The following is a 17,257-nucleotide window of genomic DNA, read 5'->3' as shown; positions in this document are numbered from 1 at the left end:
GAGAACTTCAAAACTTACATTTCCAACCCTAGTACTGATTTGCAGTCTAATCTTGACTTAATCAGTTAGTTATGTTCCCCTTTTGTAAATTGAAAGTCCATCTAAGAAACATCTGGTAAGTTTTGGATGAAAAACACTGAGAAAATTCTTGTGTCACAAGATGGCTTTTTTTTCTCTACCTAGGGTTTCCAGATTTAGAGGGAAAAAAAAAGATGCCTAGTTAAATTTGAATTTCAGATAAACAATGACTTTTTTGGCATAAGTATGTCTCATGCAATATTTGGGATATACTTATACTAAAAAGTCATTGGTTATCTGAAATTCAGATATAACTGGGCATCCTGTATTTTATCTGGCAACCCCATCTCTACCACCATCCTTTTCCTGGAGCCTGTGCTTTCCACGACTTGGGCAACAGAAGAGAGTATCTTGTAAGTCAAGGCCAGGAAGAAAATGAGCACTCATTTAGCATAATACAGTACAGGAGGAACGCGAGCAGGAGATTAACCTTCCACATTGGAGCAACGTAGGTACCTTCTGGTGAGGGGAGTAGGAGGCTAACGTGGGAGAGTGGAGGGGAGGCCAGAGAGTGATTGGCAAACACATATATGAAATCCCAAAGAGTGTTCAATCAGTTATTCAAAGATCATAATCCGACTTGCTTTTTACATAGCCACTGGAAAACAAAAAAAAAGAGAGCCAAGGACTTCTTCAAACAGAGGCTTCCATCATTTTCTACTGCCACCACCAAAAGGAATGAGGCATTTCTGTACCAAAGAGCACAATCTTTGGAACCACAGCTTGACTCTTCTATTAACTCCTCTATCCATCCACAATCGTGAGTCAAGAATTTAGATTGCAGAAATCACTGTGCTCTCTGGATTCCACAGGCTCCTCTCCCTGCAGGTCAGGTTTTGCAAGGGGCTCTCAGCTTATGCTATGCTGCCCTGTTTCGAAAAACCCAGCTCAACTCCTTTCTTTCCCCAAAGGCATGGGTCTTTCTTCCTTGCAGCTCCTATCAGTCTTTACCTCCTAGTTCATTTTTCCTGCCTGCAGCTCTCCAAGAGCCAACATATCTCTTTGCTATCATTCTGATCTTCCTGCCCAAATATGGATTTACAATGGCAAAGCAACTGCTTTACTCAGAATTCAGCCAAACAGGGGTACTTGGAGGTCATAGGTAACTGATATGGTGATGGTGGTTTCAAAAATTAAAAGAATTTTCTTCCTGATAAAAAGAAGGTATGCTCATTGTTTATAAATTCAAAACATATATAAAAGAAAGGAAAATTAATACTTAATCACAAGACCCAGAGATAACCACTCTGAACCTTTCGGTGAGCGTTTTTCAACATTCATTCATTCCTTCAAAAAAATTTATTAGTGCCTACTAAGTGCTAAACACTGTTTTAGATTCAAGGGATACATCAATAAACAAAGTAGAAAAACAAAACTCTTACCTTCATGACAGCATTTACATACATACACATAAATACATATAATTTTACATTAAATTTACATATAATTTTACATCATACTGTATATGCAATTTTGTAACCTGCTCTTTCATGTAAGAATGTGTTGTGGCCCTCTTTATATGTCAATAAATGTTGATTTATGCCATCCTTTTAATGTCTGCCTGGCATATTCTATAGTATATATGCACCATGACTTATTTAATCATCTCCCTAAAGAAATTTATTTCCAATTTCTGCTATTATAAAAATTCTGTGATGAGCATACTTGTACATGTATATCTCTGCGTGTTTGTCCAATCATCTTATTAGGATAAATTCCTGGTTTTACTCCTGCTTACTTGCTGTTTCTTCTCAGTCTTTTCTGCTGTCTTTCCCATCTGTTTCACCTCTAAATGTTAAAGTATCCCAAGGCTAAAGCCTTAGCCCTCTTTTCTAGTTTCACTATGGCCTAGATTATCTCATACATTCCCATGACTTTAAACAGTATCTATATGCTGATGACTTCCAAATTTATCTCTACAATCTTGACATCTCCTCTTGAGCTCTAGACTCATATATCCATCTACTTTCTTGTAATATCCAGTTTATCTGTCACAGAATCTTAAATGTAATGTGACCAAAAGAGAACTCTTAATTTTACCCCAAAATATACTCCTACCTTGGCCTTCCATACTTTAGAAAATGGCGTCACCATCCACATAGTTAACTCCAGCCTCAAACAAGGCGTCATCCTAATTTCTCCTTTTCTCTTTACCCTCAGTCCCCATATAATGAATCTTTCAAGTCTTTTCAAGTCTCTCTCTAAAACAGAGTTCAAATCTGCCCCTTTCTGATGTTAAAAAAAAGAACAGACAAGCATGCTTTATCATATATTGAATGAATATCGTTATGAGTTTCAAAAGCTTTTAAAATTTTTCCACATAATAGATAATAGGTTGCTCATGTTTCTTCAGTGTTTTAGGTTTACAAAGTGTTTTCATGTTCATTATCTCTGTGAATTCTCTTGACAGCCCTGCTTGCAATGTAGATGATGTTTCTTTCATTTTAGAGATGATGGGCTTGAAATTCCATAAATTTGGGATGTGTATAAGTTACTCAGCTTGCTGATGACAGAGGCAGGATTCAAACCTTTGTCTTCAACCTTCAGAGTGCATGGTAATCCCCTGCAGTTCTTGTTAAAGCTGTCTTCTGGGTCAGAGTTTCTGATTCAGTAAATTTAGGTGGAGGTCTAATAATGTATTTCCAACAAGTTCTCAAGTGATACTGATATTGCTAATCCAAAGACCCACCCACTGGTGTAGCCAGTCCTAGACCCAGTCTATCTGTATTCTTGTCTGGTCTCTCTTAAAGAATAGGGATATTCCACAAGCAAGTGCTTTGCCTAATCCCTTTTCTCCATAAATCCTCTTTATATTTAGCAAATTGTTAAAGTACTATCTTGTGTTTTCAGTTTGTCCACATCAATGATGCTTTTAAATACAAAAAAAATCAACACATATGTATCAACTCTATTGAATGAAGTGTATATCATTTTGTTATGTTAAAAAAAATCTGCCCCTATTTACTGCTACATTCACTTGCTACCATCTTAATCCAAGCCACTATAGCCTGTCATCCAGGCTACTGCATTAACCTCCTAACTGGTCTTTCTGTTTCCCCTGTTGCCCCTCTACCATCCTTTCTTTACACAGTATCCAAAGTTATCTTTTAAAGATAAAAATGAGATCTTGTTGCCTCCATGCTCAAAACCCTCTAATGGTTTCAAATCAAACTCAAGATCAAATAAAAACTCATCCCCCAAAGGATAAACCCAAAGAAATCCAGGCAGAGATACATAGTCAAACCTCTGAAAGCTAAATAAAAAGAAAAAATCTTGAAAGCAGCCAGAGAGAAATGATACCTTAAGTAGAAGGAAAAAACAATTCCAATGTTAGTGGATTTCTCTTCAGAACCTATGGAGGTCACAAGGAAGTGGCACAATGTTTTTCAAGTGCTGAAAGAAAAGAACTGCTAACACGGAATTCTACATCCAGCAAAAGTATCCTTCAGGAATGAAGGGGAAATCAAGACATTCTCAGATGAAGGAAAATTAAAAGAATTTGTCACTAGTAAGCCAACCCTTAAAGGATGGCTAACAGAAGTTCTTCAGACAGAAAGAAATAATAAAAGAAGGAATCATAGAACATCAGGAAGGAAGGAAGAACAAAGAAAGAACAAAAAAATGGGTACATACAATAGGCTTTCCTTCTCTTGAGTTTTCTAAATTATGTTTGATGATTGAAGCAAAAAGTAAAACACTGTCTGTTTCTCAATGTATGTAAAGGAAATACTTAAGACAATTACATTATAAACTGTGTGTGTGGCGGGAGGTAAAGGGACATAAAGAGAAGCAAAAATTTTATACTTTGCTCTAATAGGTAAATGACACCAGTGGACTGTGATAAGTTATGTATATAGCTATATGAAGAGATACACCGAAACATCTGTAGATAAATCAAAATGAAATTCTAAAAAATGTTTAAGTAACCCACAGGAAAACAAGAAAATGAAGACAAAAGGCAGAACAAACAGAAAACGCCCAAAACAGAGACAACTAAAATGTCCCTCAATAGGTGAATGGTTCAACAAAGTGTAGTACATCCATACCATGGACTATTACTCAGCAATAAAAAGGAGAAAACCATTGATACACACAACAACTTGGATGAATATCTAAGGAATTATGCTGAATAAAAAAGACAATCTCAAAAGGTCGCATAGTGTATGATTCCATTTATATAACATTCTTGAAATGACAAAACTGTAGAGATGAACAGATTAGTGGTTTCTGAGAGTCAGAAATGGGGTGGATGTAACTATAAAAGGGTAGCATGAGGGCTATCTTTGTGGTGATGGAATAGTTCTGTATCTTGGTTGCAGTGGAGGTTATACAAATCTACACAGGGTAAAATGGCTTAGAAGTATACACGAACATTGAACCAATGTTGAATCCCTGGGTTTGGAACTGTACTCTAGTTATGTAAAATGTAATCACTGACATAAAGTTTCAGTTATGTAAGATGAATAAGTTCTAGAGATCTGCTGTACAACATTGTGCTTAGAGTCAACAATTCAGCATTGTACACTTAAAAACTTGTTAAGAGGGTAGATCTCATGTTAAGTTTCTAATGACAAAAGAAGAACAACAACAACCAAAAAAAGGGGCAGGAGGAAACTTTTAGAGGTGTTGTATAGCTTATTACCTGATTGTGGTGATGGTTTCATGGATATATGCATATCTTCAAACTCATCAAATTATCCAATTAAATTATACACATTAAATATGTCCAGGGTTTTTTATATCAGTTGTACCTCAATAAAGCTGTTTGAAAAACCAAGATGTAACCACTGTGAGAAAATGGGTGAACAGTACAGGAGACGTCTCTATACTACATTTCCATCATCCTATGAATCCATAATTATATCAAAATTAAAAGTTTAGGCTCTTCCCTGGTGGCACAGTGGTTAAGAATCTGCCTGCCAATGCAGGGGACATGGGTTCGAGCCCTGGTCCAGGAAGATCCCACATGCCACGGAGCAACTAAGCCTGCGAGCCACAACTACTGAGCCTGCGTGCCACAACTACTGAAGCCTGCATGCCTAGAGCCCATGCTCCGCAACAAGCCCACCGTGGGCTTCCCTGGTGTTGTAGTGGTTGAAAGTCCGCCTGCCGATGCAGGGGACACGGGTTCGTGACTCAGTCCGGGAAGATCCCACATGCCGCAGAGCGGCTGGGCCCATGAGCCATGGCTGCTGAGCCTGCGCGTCCGGAGCCTGTGCTCTGCAACGGGAGAGGCCACAACAGTGAGAGGCCCGTGTACTGCAAAAAAAAAGAAAGAAAGAAAAAGAGAAGCCACCGCAATGAGAAGCCTGTGCACTGCAACGAAGAGTAGCCCCAGCTCGACGCAACTAGAGAAAGCCCCACGTGCAAGCAATGAAGACCCAACGCGGCCAAAAATAAATAAATAAATAACCACAGTAAATATTCCAAAATCTGTAATAAATTATTAAAAAATCTAATTAGGCAAATATCTTAAAAAATTAAGTTTAGAAAAGGGTAACCTCAAAAAGAGAGATATACCATGATGATGTATGAGAAGACTCAACATCAAATGGCAATTCTCTTCAAATTGATCTATAAACTTAATTCAAGTTCAATCAAAATCACAACAGGATTTTTAATGGATCCTGACAAGCTGATCCTAAAATTTATATAGAAGAGTCATGCACCAAGAATAGACAACACAATTTTGAAGAAGATCAATGGGGGGCAGATTCTCAACACTTAGTATGTTATAGCAATTAAAAGAGTGCTGTGGGATTGGCAGATGGATAAACAAATAGACCAGTGGGATCTAAAAGAGCCTAAAAACAACTCATATAAATCTATGAGAACTGGATATATGACAGAGGCTGATTATAAATCATGGAGGATATGATACAGACTATTCAATAAATGGTATTAAAATGATCCATGTGAGAAAAGATAAAAATTAGATTAACTTTCTTCAAATCCTACCTGAGAATCAGTTCAAAATGAGTTAAAAATCTAAATGTTAAAAGCAGAATTTCATAACATTTTGATGCAAATATAGAATATCTTTATGGTCTAAGAGTAAGGTAGAATCATTAATCACACCCAAAAACCTCAAAAAGTTTAAAAGAAAAGATGGATAAGTGAGGCTGCGTTAAATATGAAAATGTCTATAGAAAAAAACAACACTATAAAGTGAAAACAAGCCATATAGTGGGAGGAGATATTTGGCATGCAAAAATTGAAAAAGAAACAGCATCTAAAAGACATAAAACAAATCAATTTTTAAAAGGCAACCAGCCCAAAAGAAAAACGGGCAAAGATTACAAACAGGCAATAGACCCAAGAAACTAGAGTGATCTATAAATATATGAAAAGATGCTCAACCTCACTAGTATTCATGGAAATTAAGAAAAAGGAGACATGATTTTTACTTGTCGGATTGGCAAAAATTAAAACTCAAGAATTGTCAATGGTATGGTGTCGTGGGACCACATAGACTGGTGTCTGTTATTTGGTACAGACACTTTGGAAAGTAATCTGCCAAGACCCAGAAAAACTAAAAGTGTGTGTACTCTTTAACTCGGCAATCTCACTCTACTATCTAAAATGTACATACTCTGGAGAATTTGCCACCTAGTGTACAAAGACACATGGACACCTGTGTTCACTGCAAGTTGTTTTTAATAGTAAAAAAAAAAAAAAGGAAACAACATAAATATCCATCAATTGGGGAATGAATAAATGAAATGTGTCAGGGTTGTACTATAGGTTACGGTTCAGCAGTGAAAACAAACTAGATCATTATGCACCCACGTGGATTGATCTCAAGAACATAATGCTGAATTTTCAAAGTACATACAAAACCATATAGTGTATTATTTACATCCTGGAAGAAAATGTATCAAATTAAGGAAAATGGATGGACTAGAAGTGGGAGATTAAGGGAACTTCAACTTCGCCTGTAGTTTATTTTAAAAAATAAGCTATTTTAAAAATCTGTTCTATTAAACTATTCTATTTTTTTTAATGGAAGACAAAGTAAATATAGTACTGTATTTCCACTCTGCGTGGCAAGTACACAAGTGTTTGCTATATTCCTCTCTATACTGTCCTGCATTTTTAAAGTTCTCAAGATAAATGAAAGATGTGGTGTCAGATGGTTCTGATAAATAGTTTGAGGAACCACCCTATTAAGGACCCAGTAACTTTATACGTTAACCTTCCCAGGGACATTTTCACTTTTAAAGAAGGCTGCAGTGTTTAATCCAAAGGCAGAGGCACTGTGGTGTTTGCTGTCACTTCTGAATTGTGGGTTACTAAGTTTTGCAGGCAAAACTTCAAAGGGTATGATTTTCCTCCTATGTGCTAGTCCTGCAATTTGGATGAGTTGCCACCACTTTGACAGAATGATAGGTTTCCCTTAAGTTGGACAGCTCAGAGAGAGGGAACAGAGCACATTTCCCCACTTAATTATGCTTTCACTCTTTATCAATAAACCTTCATTTAAAACAACTCCACAGAAAATAAAATTTAGAGTAGGATTTATTGAAACACAGACACCTAGGTGCAAATAAATCCCGTCAACTTTTATTAAGCATTTGTTCTGTCTTGTTCACCAACCTTGAGTAGATTAAACACAATTTAAAGATTTCTTGGCTTGTCTGCAGAGTATCAAGACCTGTCCGTGGCTCTGAGACGCCTACTCCCTTCACCCCAATCAACTCAACCAGTTGTTTAAACTGCTCGAATCTTTCTTCAGCCACAGTTTTGAAGTGAGAGTCTTTTTATTGCTTTGGGCATGTTCCTTCTCCTCGCCAGTGCTCAGAATTTTAACTATGTAACTATTCAATTTCTCTCTGTGTCCTTACATGGGGGAGAAACGGGGATTTCTGTTCCACACAGCTTGGCAAAGGCTAGCAGGGAGTGAGAGATTACAGCCAGATGTACATCTGCATGTCAGCAGCAAGAAGGTCTGGGATGGTGCTTTTTCAATCAGAAGGGAGTCATTTTCCCCCTCAAAGGAGAGGGCCTCCTCCCTCTTATCAGATATTTGGCTGCTAGCTGCTCACTGATTAATTACTGAGGTTGCATCTCCACACAACTGGTCTTCTTAACAATTCTAGCAGGCTTCCAGTTCATTCCTGAATGTGCTTCTTATTTTTTTAAAGTATCCTCCTTTCCTAAAGCATACATTTGAAAAAAAAGAAAAGAAAAAGAAAAACAGTTAAAAGAACAAAGCATAGATTTTAAACAAATAAAGTAATTCGACCACAATTTCTAATATTAGAAAATCAAGCACCAGTGGGAGAGTAGTTTCAGGGGCAGGGAAACATTTTGGGTACCCTTCAAATCAGAACGCCAAGCCAATCACTTATTCTATTTGCATGTGAGGTATTATTCCATCTATCTTTTGGTTAATTCCAGAAATCCAGTTTATATTGGAAAGGTAAGGCAACACAGGCATCCCTTTTCTGTACCCCCCGCAGCCTGCCACACGCCCAGTAGAGATAGCATATCAAGTTCATTATTAGTAAGTTCCTTTTCTAGTTTGACTCTTTACTGAGAATTTCCATCTGTTTTCCAAGACAGATATATGAGGTGCACAATACAATCACTCCATGAAACCTAGCCTGGAAACTGCCTCTTGGGTCACATTCTCATTTCTAAGGCGCTCAACATGCAATGCAGCCAGTATTAGGAGCAGTTGATTGTGAGAAGTATAATTATGGCTTCTCCAAGACAGGCTAAAGTCACAAGTATGGGCTGACAGTCCCTACGTTAACTAAGATCCCATCTCTGTATCTGGGGAAAGACTGGAGCTTGATAAATGAGCAGTAGCTCTGTGATGTCAACGACAATTAGCTCTGCAAAATTTGGGAGCAATCCAGTCGAAAATGTGTTTATTCAAGCTCTGAAAAGCTGCACCTACCCATCGGACCTCCCCAGGTTCATCTCTCTCTACTCCCCCACGTAACACACACCTTGTGGGCCACTCCAACAATTCTAAACTGTGATACAACTGACAGATGATGTTCATAAGCGTGACACACTCCCGTGGGTGAACTCGGGGAATATATGATTCTCGGCATGCTGGCTGGTAATTAGACCCTTTTCTCTACCTCTCATTTTAAAACATACTGAAATGCAAGCAAGTGAGAGTGACGCTGCTATTATAAGGAGAACCTTGAATCCATTCCAACTTATAACTAAAGTAAATTTTGGTACGTTCACTATTATCAGTAACAAATTATTGATGTCACACTTTACAGCCAATCATGACACATCAACTGTGGTTGACAGTGGCTATCCTTATCATATCGGTGACTGCCACGCTCTCTCATGTCTCTGCAGATGCTTTTCCCTCTGCTGTAAAAGGTCCTAAACCCCACATGGTAAATCCACAAAACAAGTTTGTTGATTGACTGAAGGAATGAATGAATGAAGTGCTTGCAACCTCAGATAAGCCTCCCACTGCGTTTATAATGTTCACACATTGGGCCGCAGCCATGCATCAATGAAAAATAATATTCTGTTACAAATAGGAAAGTCAACTGTGATTATGGGCAATTTTCTTAACCAGAAAGCATTGAGTAGTAAGATGCTTTGCAGCTGTACATTTTTATTAAGGGCTGTTTAAATAAACATAAAACATGTTTGCCAGGAGAGGGTAAAAAGACAGATGCAAATTTCAGTCAGAAAATAGGTACATTCATTATTTCTTGCATTTGCCTTAAAATGTGCCCCTAAAACAGCAATTATCCTTGGATGTCATTTTTGAACAGCGACAGGGACCAGAAAGAGTGACTTAATTTGGGCAGGAGTTTGCTGGGACATAATATGGCTACTGTGCCTGGAGTCTTCCTTGGTCATAAAAGCAGTAAGGAAGTATGACATAACGGTGTGATGGTGAATCACAGCCCAAGCCATTTTGGTTGGCAGAATTTGAAAGACAAACATTACTTCAGGAGCAGAGAAGACGTGCCTAATTCCCTCCGTGCCTGGGCTGGGATCTCTTCAGTTTGTGCCGGTCCTGGACTTAGGTGTGTCCACATGGACAGGGGCCATGGGCGCAGGGGCCGGTATGGTCCAGCCAGGAGGTAGGTCTGCTAGGGATGTGAGGACTGGAAGGCCTGCCTCCAGATCCTCCCCTCCAGGGAAACCAGGCAGCCCAACTGAAGGAGAAGGGCATCCTTACGGTGCCCTGTGGAGCTGGGGGGAGCGGGATTGCAGGAAGAGGAGAGGCTGGTCCCAGCCACTCTGCCTTGGAAATGATGGGCAGTTGAGCTGATTGCATTCGTGAATCTCTGCCATTTTTACCTCAGGCCAGCCCAAGGCACCTCCTCCTTCCCTTCTAAGGTCTCCCCTTCTGGTTGCAGCTGTGGTCCAAAGGGGCTTTGGTGCTCACCATAGATGACCATAGCCTTGGGATGGAGCCTTCTTTCCTAGTTTGCTGCATTTTCAGAGCTCAGAAGCCTCTATTCTCTTGTATCTTTTGTTTTACACTGACAGCCCCAGGCCATCGTCCTCTCCTACTTCTGTTTTCTCTGTCTCTGCCCCTTTATGGAAATCAGCCGCCCTCTCATAGTAGGGTAGAACATAGTAGAATCCCAGCAAGGCTTTCACTGGCGCACTCATCTGTTTACCAGGGCTCTTCCCCGCTCTCATTCCTCACGCATACACCCATAACCCCATCAATTCTCCAACTTTAATTTCAAAACAAATTGTGGTAACAGAACCCTAACATAAAGTTTACCACTTTAAGTGTACAGTTCAGTGGCATCATGTACATTCACATTGTTGTGCAACCATCCATCTCCAGAACTCTTTTCATCTTCCAGACCGAAACTCTTTACACATTAAACAACTTCCCTTCTCCCCCTACCTCAAGTCCCTAGCAACTACCATCCTACTTTCTGTTTCAGTGAATTTGATTACTGCAGGTCCCTCCTGTAAGTGGAATCATAGAGTATTTGTCTTTTTGTGACTGGCTCATTTCACTTAGCATAATGTTTTCAAGGTCCATCCATGTTCTAGCGTGTGTCAGAATTTCCTTCCTTTTTAAGGCTAAGTAGTGTTCTATTGTATGTGTATACTATTGATACATTTTGTTTATCCACTCATCCGTCAATGAACACTTGGGTTGTTTCCACCCTTCCAAACATTCCTCTGAACTGTGGAAACACTAGGAATGAACATCAAAAGTGCTGAAGCTTTCAGATGTCCCATCCTCTGTTCTCCGGAATCTTCATCTTGATCATCACAGCCCTCTCCTATTGATCATGCAGATGGGTTCCTAAGTGCCTGACAGACTTTATCATGTTCAATATCCACAACGATGAAGTGAGGCAGGTGTTGCTCCCATTTTAGAGGGTGATTCTGAGACTAAGAGAAGCTAAGCTAAGCTAAGCTAGCAACTTGGCTCAGGTCAAAGAGTTAATAAGTAGCAGAGCTAGGATCTGAAAGCCCCACTCAGAACCGCCCCCTCTGGTGCTTACTCAAGGCCCAGGGGCCCTCTGCCACCAGTTGCTACTCCCTTCTGTTTGGTTTGGGGTCGTGTTGGTTTGTTGTTTTTTTTTTTCCCCCAGAGAGTTTTTCTTTCTTTTTTTTTTAATTGAAGTATAGTTGATTTACAATGTTTTGTTAGTTTCTGGTGTACAGCAGTGTTATACACATATATGTGTGTGTGTGTACGTATATTTTCTTTCTCATATTCTTTTCCATCACGGTCTATTAAAGGATTATTGAATATAGTTCCCTGCGCTATCCAGTAGGACCTTGTTGTTTGCCTGTTTTATATATGGTAGTTCGTATCTGCTAATCCCAAACTCCTAATTTATTGTGTTGATTTTTGAGAGGAGTAGAGCTGATTCTACGCACTAACAGACCATTGACCACATGTACCTGGAAGGGCCTTTTGAGTCCTCAAATCCTGACCACCACCGCTACCACCCTATCTGTCTCTCTCTCTGTCTCGGCACGTGCACACACACAGTTCTGAAATCATTCTGATGTGGGGCTGCCAAGACTTCTCTATTGCTGTTTAAACCAGTCAGCGAGCTTTATGGAGATGCCAGGATTTAGAGGACTGGCCTAGAAGACTAGGGACTCGATTCATGTTCTTGGACCTACAACTCTTCCACAAGCTATTTGTTTCATTTCTTCTCCTGAGGCGCTCTGTCCTTATCTACCTTGAATGGATTAAGTAAAGAGGTGCCCAGCATTTTTAAATGCTAGAGGAATTAGGCTTGAGGCTGTTGGCAGATGCTTACCTGTTAGTGTAGGTATGTCTTAGATACCTGAGTGACACCAGGCTCCTCTAAGGAGAAAAAGGCCCCAGGGATTTTGTGGCTGAGACTGGGATACGTGTGTGGGGAGGGGGTACCCCATGGGGGTGAGAAAAGGCCCAGTGGGGTAGGAGTGTTGCAACCATCAAACACGAACTCCACTGCCTCACTTTTGCCAGGAGCTGACACAGTCCACGCTCTGACACTACCACAAGGACTGGCCAGAGTGGCTGTGCACATGCCGGGACCCTGGGCAGCAGCAGGCCCAGCTGGGTAAACAGAAGTGCAGGAGCAAAACAAGTCAATAAATCATGGCCTGGCTGTAGCCTACCCTAGTCCCCTCCTCCCCCTTCCTTTTCAGCTCACCCGGGTCTCCATATGAAGCACATGGGCCCTGGTGTCCTTTGATCTATCTCCTTTCCCTTTACAAGGGAGAAATGTATCTATAGGAGGGGTGAGCTCAGCCCCACCTGTGACCCACTGCCAGAGTTCCTTGCAAGGAGCCACAAGCATCACACATTCAGCTGCTAATAGCAAAAAAGGGTGAGCAGACATGGAAACATAAGGTTGGCCTACGGTTAGGGGGCCCTGGGTGGTTGACCTTCACAGAGTTATGGAGACTAATGGGGCATGTTCTCCACTTCAAGCACTGGCACGTGGGCCACAGCCTGCCTACACTAAGCCCATAGGATGCTGCTAAGGACCCGAGCTGAGCTCAAACTCTACCTTCCTTTGCCTCACAGCTTGAGGTTTTTATACGCTGCCCGTGCTCGAGTTTGGAGTGCTCACCTTTTTGAGATCCCTCATCCTGCTAGCAAATAGATATACCCTCCATTGTATGTCATTGATCCCCAGAAGACTTCTTCCTTCTGGAGGCCCACAGTGTCATGATCCGCTGGATGACCTTCTGACTGCTGTATCTCTAGTGCCTAAAATAGTGCTAACACATAATTGGTGCTGATTAAATACTTGTTGAGTGAATGAATGAATTGACATAGTGTAATGGTTAAGAGGTAGTCTCTGGAGTCAGACAGACCAGAATTCCAGCCCAGGTTCTCCAGTTTGACCTTGGGAAAGATAACGTACCCTCCCTTGGCCTTGGTTTCCTTGTCTGTAAGATAGTAACAGTATTGTAACAAGACTATTCACTACTATTATTATTTTGTATACCAACTGCAGGCAACTGGTCCAGATTACCAGGGGTGCTGAATTGAAGGTTCTATGGTCTCATCCTGATTCGATAGAAGAGAGTGCTCTAAAGCCTGCTATGGTGAAGATGAGGGAAGTGAGAGCTTACTTGCAGGAAATTTGCCTTCTCTGGTTTGGCTGGCCAAGCCCCAGCTACCTGGAGTAGTCTTCAGGGAGAAGTATATTACATACACACGACAGGTAGCTTTTATCAATCATGCAGGAAAAACATTTATGCCTTCAGTGGGGGCTCTCCCCCAGAGTGAGGGCAAGGGATGAGGGTAGGTCTGCCTACTAAAATTCTGAAATCATTCAAATAGCTCATTACTTGCCCAAGAGCTGGAAATAGCATTCAGACTCTTCATCAAAGAGCTCCCTATTCGGAGTCCGCCATCAACAGAGAAGCAGACCCTCAATGGGAAGTCATTTCCCTATTCCTGAGTGGAATCTTTGGCTCTATAAGCAGAATGGCTGCCTTACCATGTGCTTGAGTTTGTCAAATGTCACACACTATATTTCAAACATGTGAGTTGACATCATGTGAGCCATATTGCACTCATTTCCAACCCTATTTGAACTTCAAAGGAGATGTCAGCCTCATTGGCCCCACCTAAATGTGTGGTACTTTTGATCAACTGGTACCTGATGGCCAAGAAGACTTAAGAGGCCCACGTGTAATTAGAAAGGGAATTTTTGACTAAAGGTAAATGAACCCAAGTCTTGGAAAGTTTGAGTTCAGCTGGAAACACAAAGCACATGAGGTCAGAGTAAGTCTTAAATTCTCTATCTGAAAACACTCAAATGACATCAACTTGAGTCTGGGAGTATCCTTGGGGTCTGGAGAAGTGTAAGCCAGGAAGCCTCCCTGGAGAAAAAAATCTTCCCCACCTCCAAGTCTCTCCAGGGACTTTTAGCTCTCAACAAAGCTGTAGGGTGGGCTGGGCTATGAGGGGCACTGTAAGGGTGGGAGTAAACTTTTACTCCCACTCCCTGAGCCTGCTTCACCAAATGATGAACTTGCCTGTGTGCATTACTTGAAAATTACATAAACAGCACCGTGATCTCCAGAAATACCTCCTTGTTGGCCTCCAGCAAGTCCCCTTTTTTACAACTTTGGGGCTTGACATTCCTCATGCTCAGGGAATTTGGACAGACTTTAGGGAGACCTTAGCAAACAAGAACATGTGGTTCAAGCAAATGGATGCCATCTGGCCAGTTAGCAAGGGTTATAGGCAAGGGACACCCAAAAGGGAAGCAGTTTTGAGAGTAGTCTGAGGGCGAAGGCCCCAGCTGAGGAGAAGAGACCTCAGAGATATTGTCCTGGGATCTGGCTACTTGAGGCAACTTGGGGCTGAGCACAGCAACAGAAAGGGGAGACTAGAGGGCAAGGAAGATAAATGGAAAGGCTTCCTTCCAAAGTCCTCCTTCTCCATCAGACAGAAGAGAGACAAAGCTGAAAAAATGCTCTCTTCCTTTCCTCTGCTCACCTCCCTCTCTTGCCAAATGAAGGGGGTACAAAGGGGCCTGTGAATAACTGTGTTTTACAGAAAGGCTAGGACCCCTTTTTTACTGATAAAGAATTTGAATTAGTCATTCTCTAAATAGAAAGGATTTCACCCAAGTTATTTGCACTTCACACCTGGGCAAAAACTGCAGACAATATCCCTTACGAATATAGATTAAAAAAAAAACCCTCAACAAAATTCAGAACAGGTAGATCCATAGAGACAGAAATTACATAAGTGGTTGACAAGGGCTAGGGAGAGGGGAGAATGAGGAGTGACTGCTTAATGTGTATGGGGTTTCCTTTTGAGGTGATGAAAATGCTCTGAAACTAAATAGTGATGATGACTGCACAATACTGTGAATGTACTAAATGCCAGTGAGTTGGACACTTTGAAATGGTTGAAATGGTGAATTTTATGTAAAGGTGTGTTTTACCACAATAATGAAAAATCCTTAACAAAATACCAGCAATTATTGGTATATGAATTACATGAATTCAACAACATATAAAAAGGATTACATACAATGACCATGTGGGATTTTTCCCATGAATTCAAGGTTGGTTCAAAATATGAAAATCAATCAATGTAATACACCATATTAATAGAACAAAGGACAAAATCCACATCTCAGTAGATGCAGGACAAGCATTTCACACAATCCAATGTCCTTTCATGATAAAAACATTCATAAAACTAGAAATAGAAAGTAATTTCCTCAATCTGACAAAGGACATCTATGAAAAACCCACAGCTAACATCAGATTTAATGGTGTAAAACTGAAAGCCTTCTCCCTAAGATCAGGAACAAGACAAGGATATCTACTCTTACCACTTCTATTCAACATTGTACTAGAGATTCTAGTCAGGCCAGTTAGGCAAGAGAAAGAAATAAACGGCATACATATTGGAAAGGAAGAAGTAAAAATATCCCTATTCACAGATAATATAATTTTGTACGCAGAAAATCCTAAAGAATCTACAAAAACAACCATATTAGAGCTAGTAACATGTTCAACAAAGTTGCAGGATACAAGATCAATATACAAAAATCAATTGTACTACTATACAATACTACTATTACTAACAATAGACAAATTGAAAATCAAACAACAATTCCATTTGCAATAAAAAAATAATTAGGAATAAATTTAACAAAGGAAGTGTAAGAGTTGTGTACTGAAAACTATAAAACATCACTGAATGAAATAAAAGAAGCAATAAATAAATGAAAAGACATTCCTTGTTCATGGATTAGAAGACATAATATTGTTACAATGGCAATACCCCCCAAAACAATCTACAGATTCAATGAAATCCCTAAAAAACAGTCCCAGCTGGCTTTTCTTGCAGAAATTGACATGATGATCCTAAAATTCATATGGAAATGGCAAGAGACCCAGAGCTAAAACTATAAAAACTAAAACTAAAACTCTTAGAAGAAAACATAGTTATAAATCTTCATGATGTTGAATTAGGTAATGGATCTCTAAATAGGACACCAAAAGCACAAGTGACAAAAGAAAAAAAAACTAGAGACACAAAATTTTCGTGGACTACACGAAAATTTAAAACTTTTGTACTGCAAATTATACCATTCAGAAAGTGAAAAGACAACATGCAGAATGGGAGAAAATATTTGCAAATCATATATTTGATAAGGGACTTGTATCTAGAATATATATAGACCTCTTACAACTTAATAATAAAAGGACATATAATCCAATTAAAAGTGGGCAAAGATCTGAATAGACATATTTCTCTAAAGAGGATATACAAATGGCCAATAAGTCCATGAAAAATGCTCAAACTCATTTAGCCATCAAGGAAATCCAAATCAAAACCATGAAGAGATACCACTTTACATCCACTAGGATGGCTATAATCAAAAAGACAGATTTTGCCAACAAGTATTGGCAAGGATGTGGAGAAATTGGAACGCTCATACGCTCTTGGTGGGAATGGAAAATGGTGCAGCCACTTTGGAAAACAGTCTGGCACTTCCTTAAAAGGTTAAACATAGAGTTATCATAAGACCCCAAAATTCCACTCCTAGGTATATATACCCAAGAGAAATGAAAACATATGTCCACTCAAAAACTTGCATACAAATGTTCATAACAGCACTATTCACAATGACCAAAAGTGGAAACAACTCAAATGTTCATCAACTGATGAATGGATAAAGAAAATGAGGTACATCCATACTATGGAATAGTATTCAGC

At 39.9% G+C, this 17,257-nt stretch overlaps 1 protein-coding gene across 2 annotated transcripts in view; it reads right to left on the bottom strand.

The window, feature by feature from the left end:
* Nucleotides 1–7,578: 7,578 nt before the first annotated feature.
* Nucleotides 7,579–17,257, bottom strand: part of PABIR2 (PABIR family member 2) — an 80,527-nt gene continuing 70,848 nt past the window's right edge. For both annotated transcript variants that reach the window (XM_067724178.1, XM_067724183.1), the window contains one exon: nucleotides 7,579–8,234. In XM_067724178.1, coding sequence (XP_067580279.1) covers nucleotides 8,209–8,234 — 26 coding nt within the window. In that variant the 3' untranslated portion in view covers nucleotides 7,579–8,208. The remainder of the gene's footprint in view (nucleotides 8,235–17,257) is intronic.

This window comes from Pseudorca crassidens, chromosome X, assembly GCF_039906515.1.
Source record: "Pseudorca crassidens isolate mPseCra1 chromosome X, mPseCra1.hap1, whole genome shotgun sequence".
NCBI classification, from domain to species: Eukaryota; Metazoa; Chordata; class Mammalia; order Artiodactyla; family Delphinidae; genus Pseudorca; species Pseudorca crassidens.
This window is presented reverse-complemented; position numbering and strand designations above follow the sequence as displayed.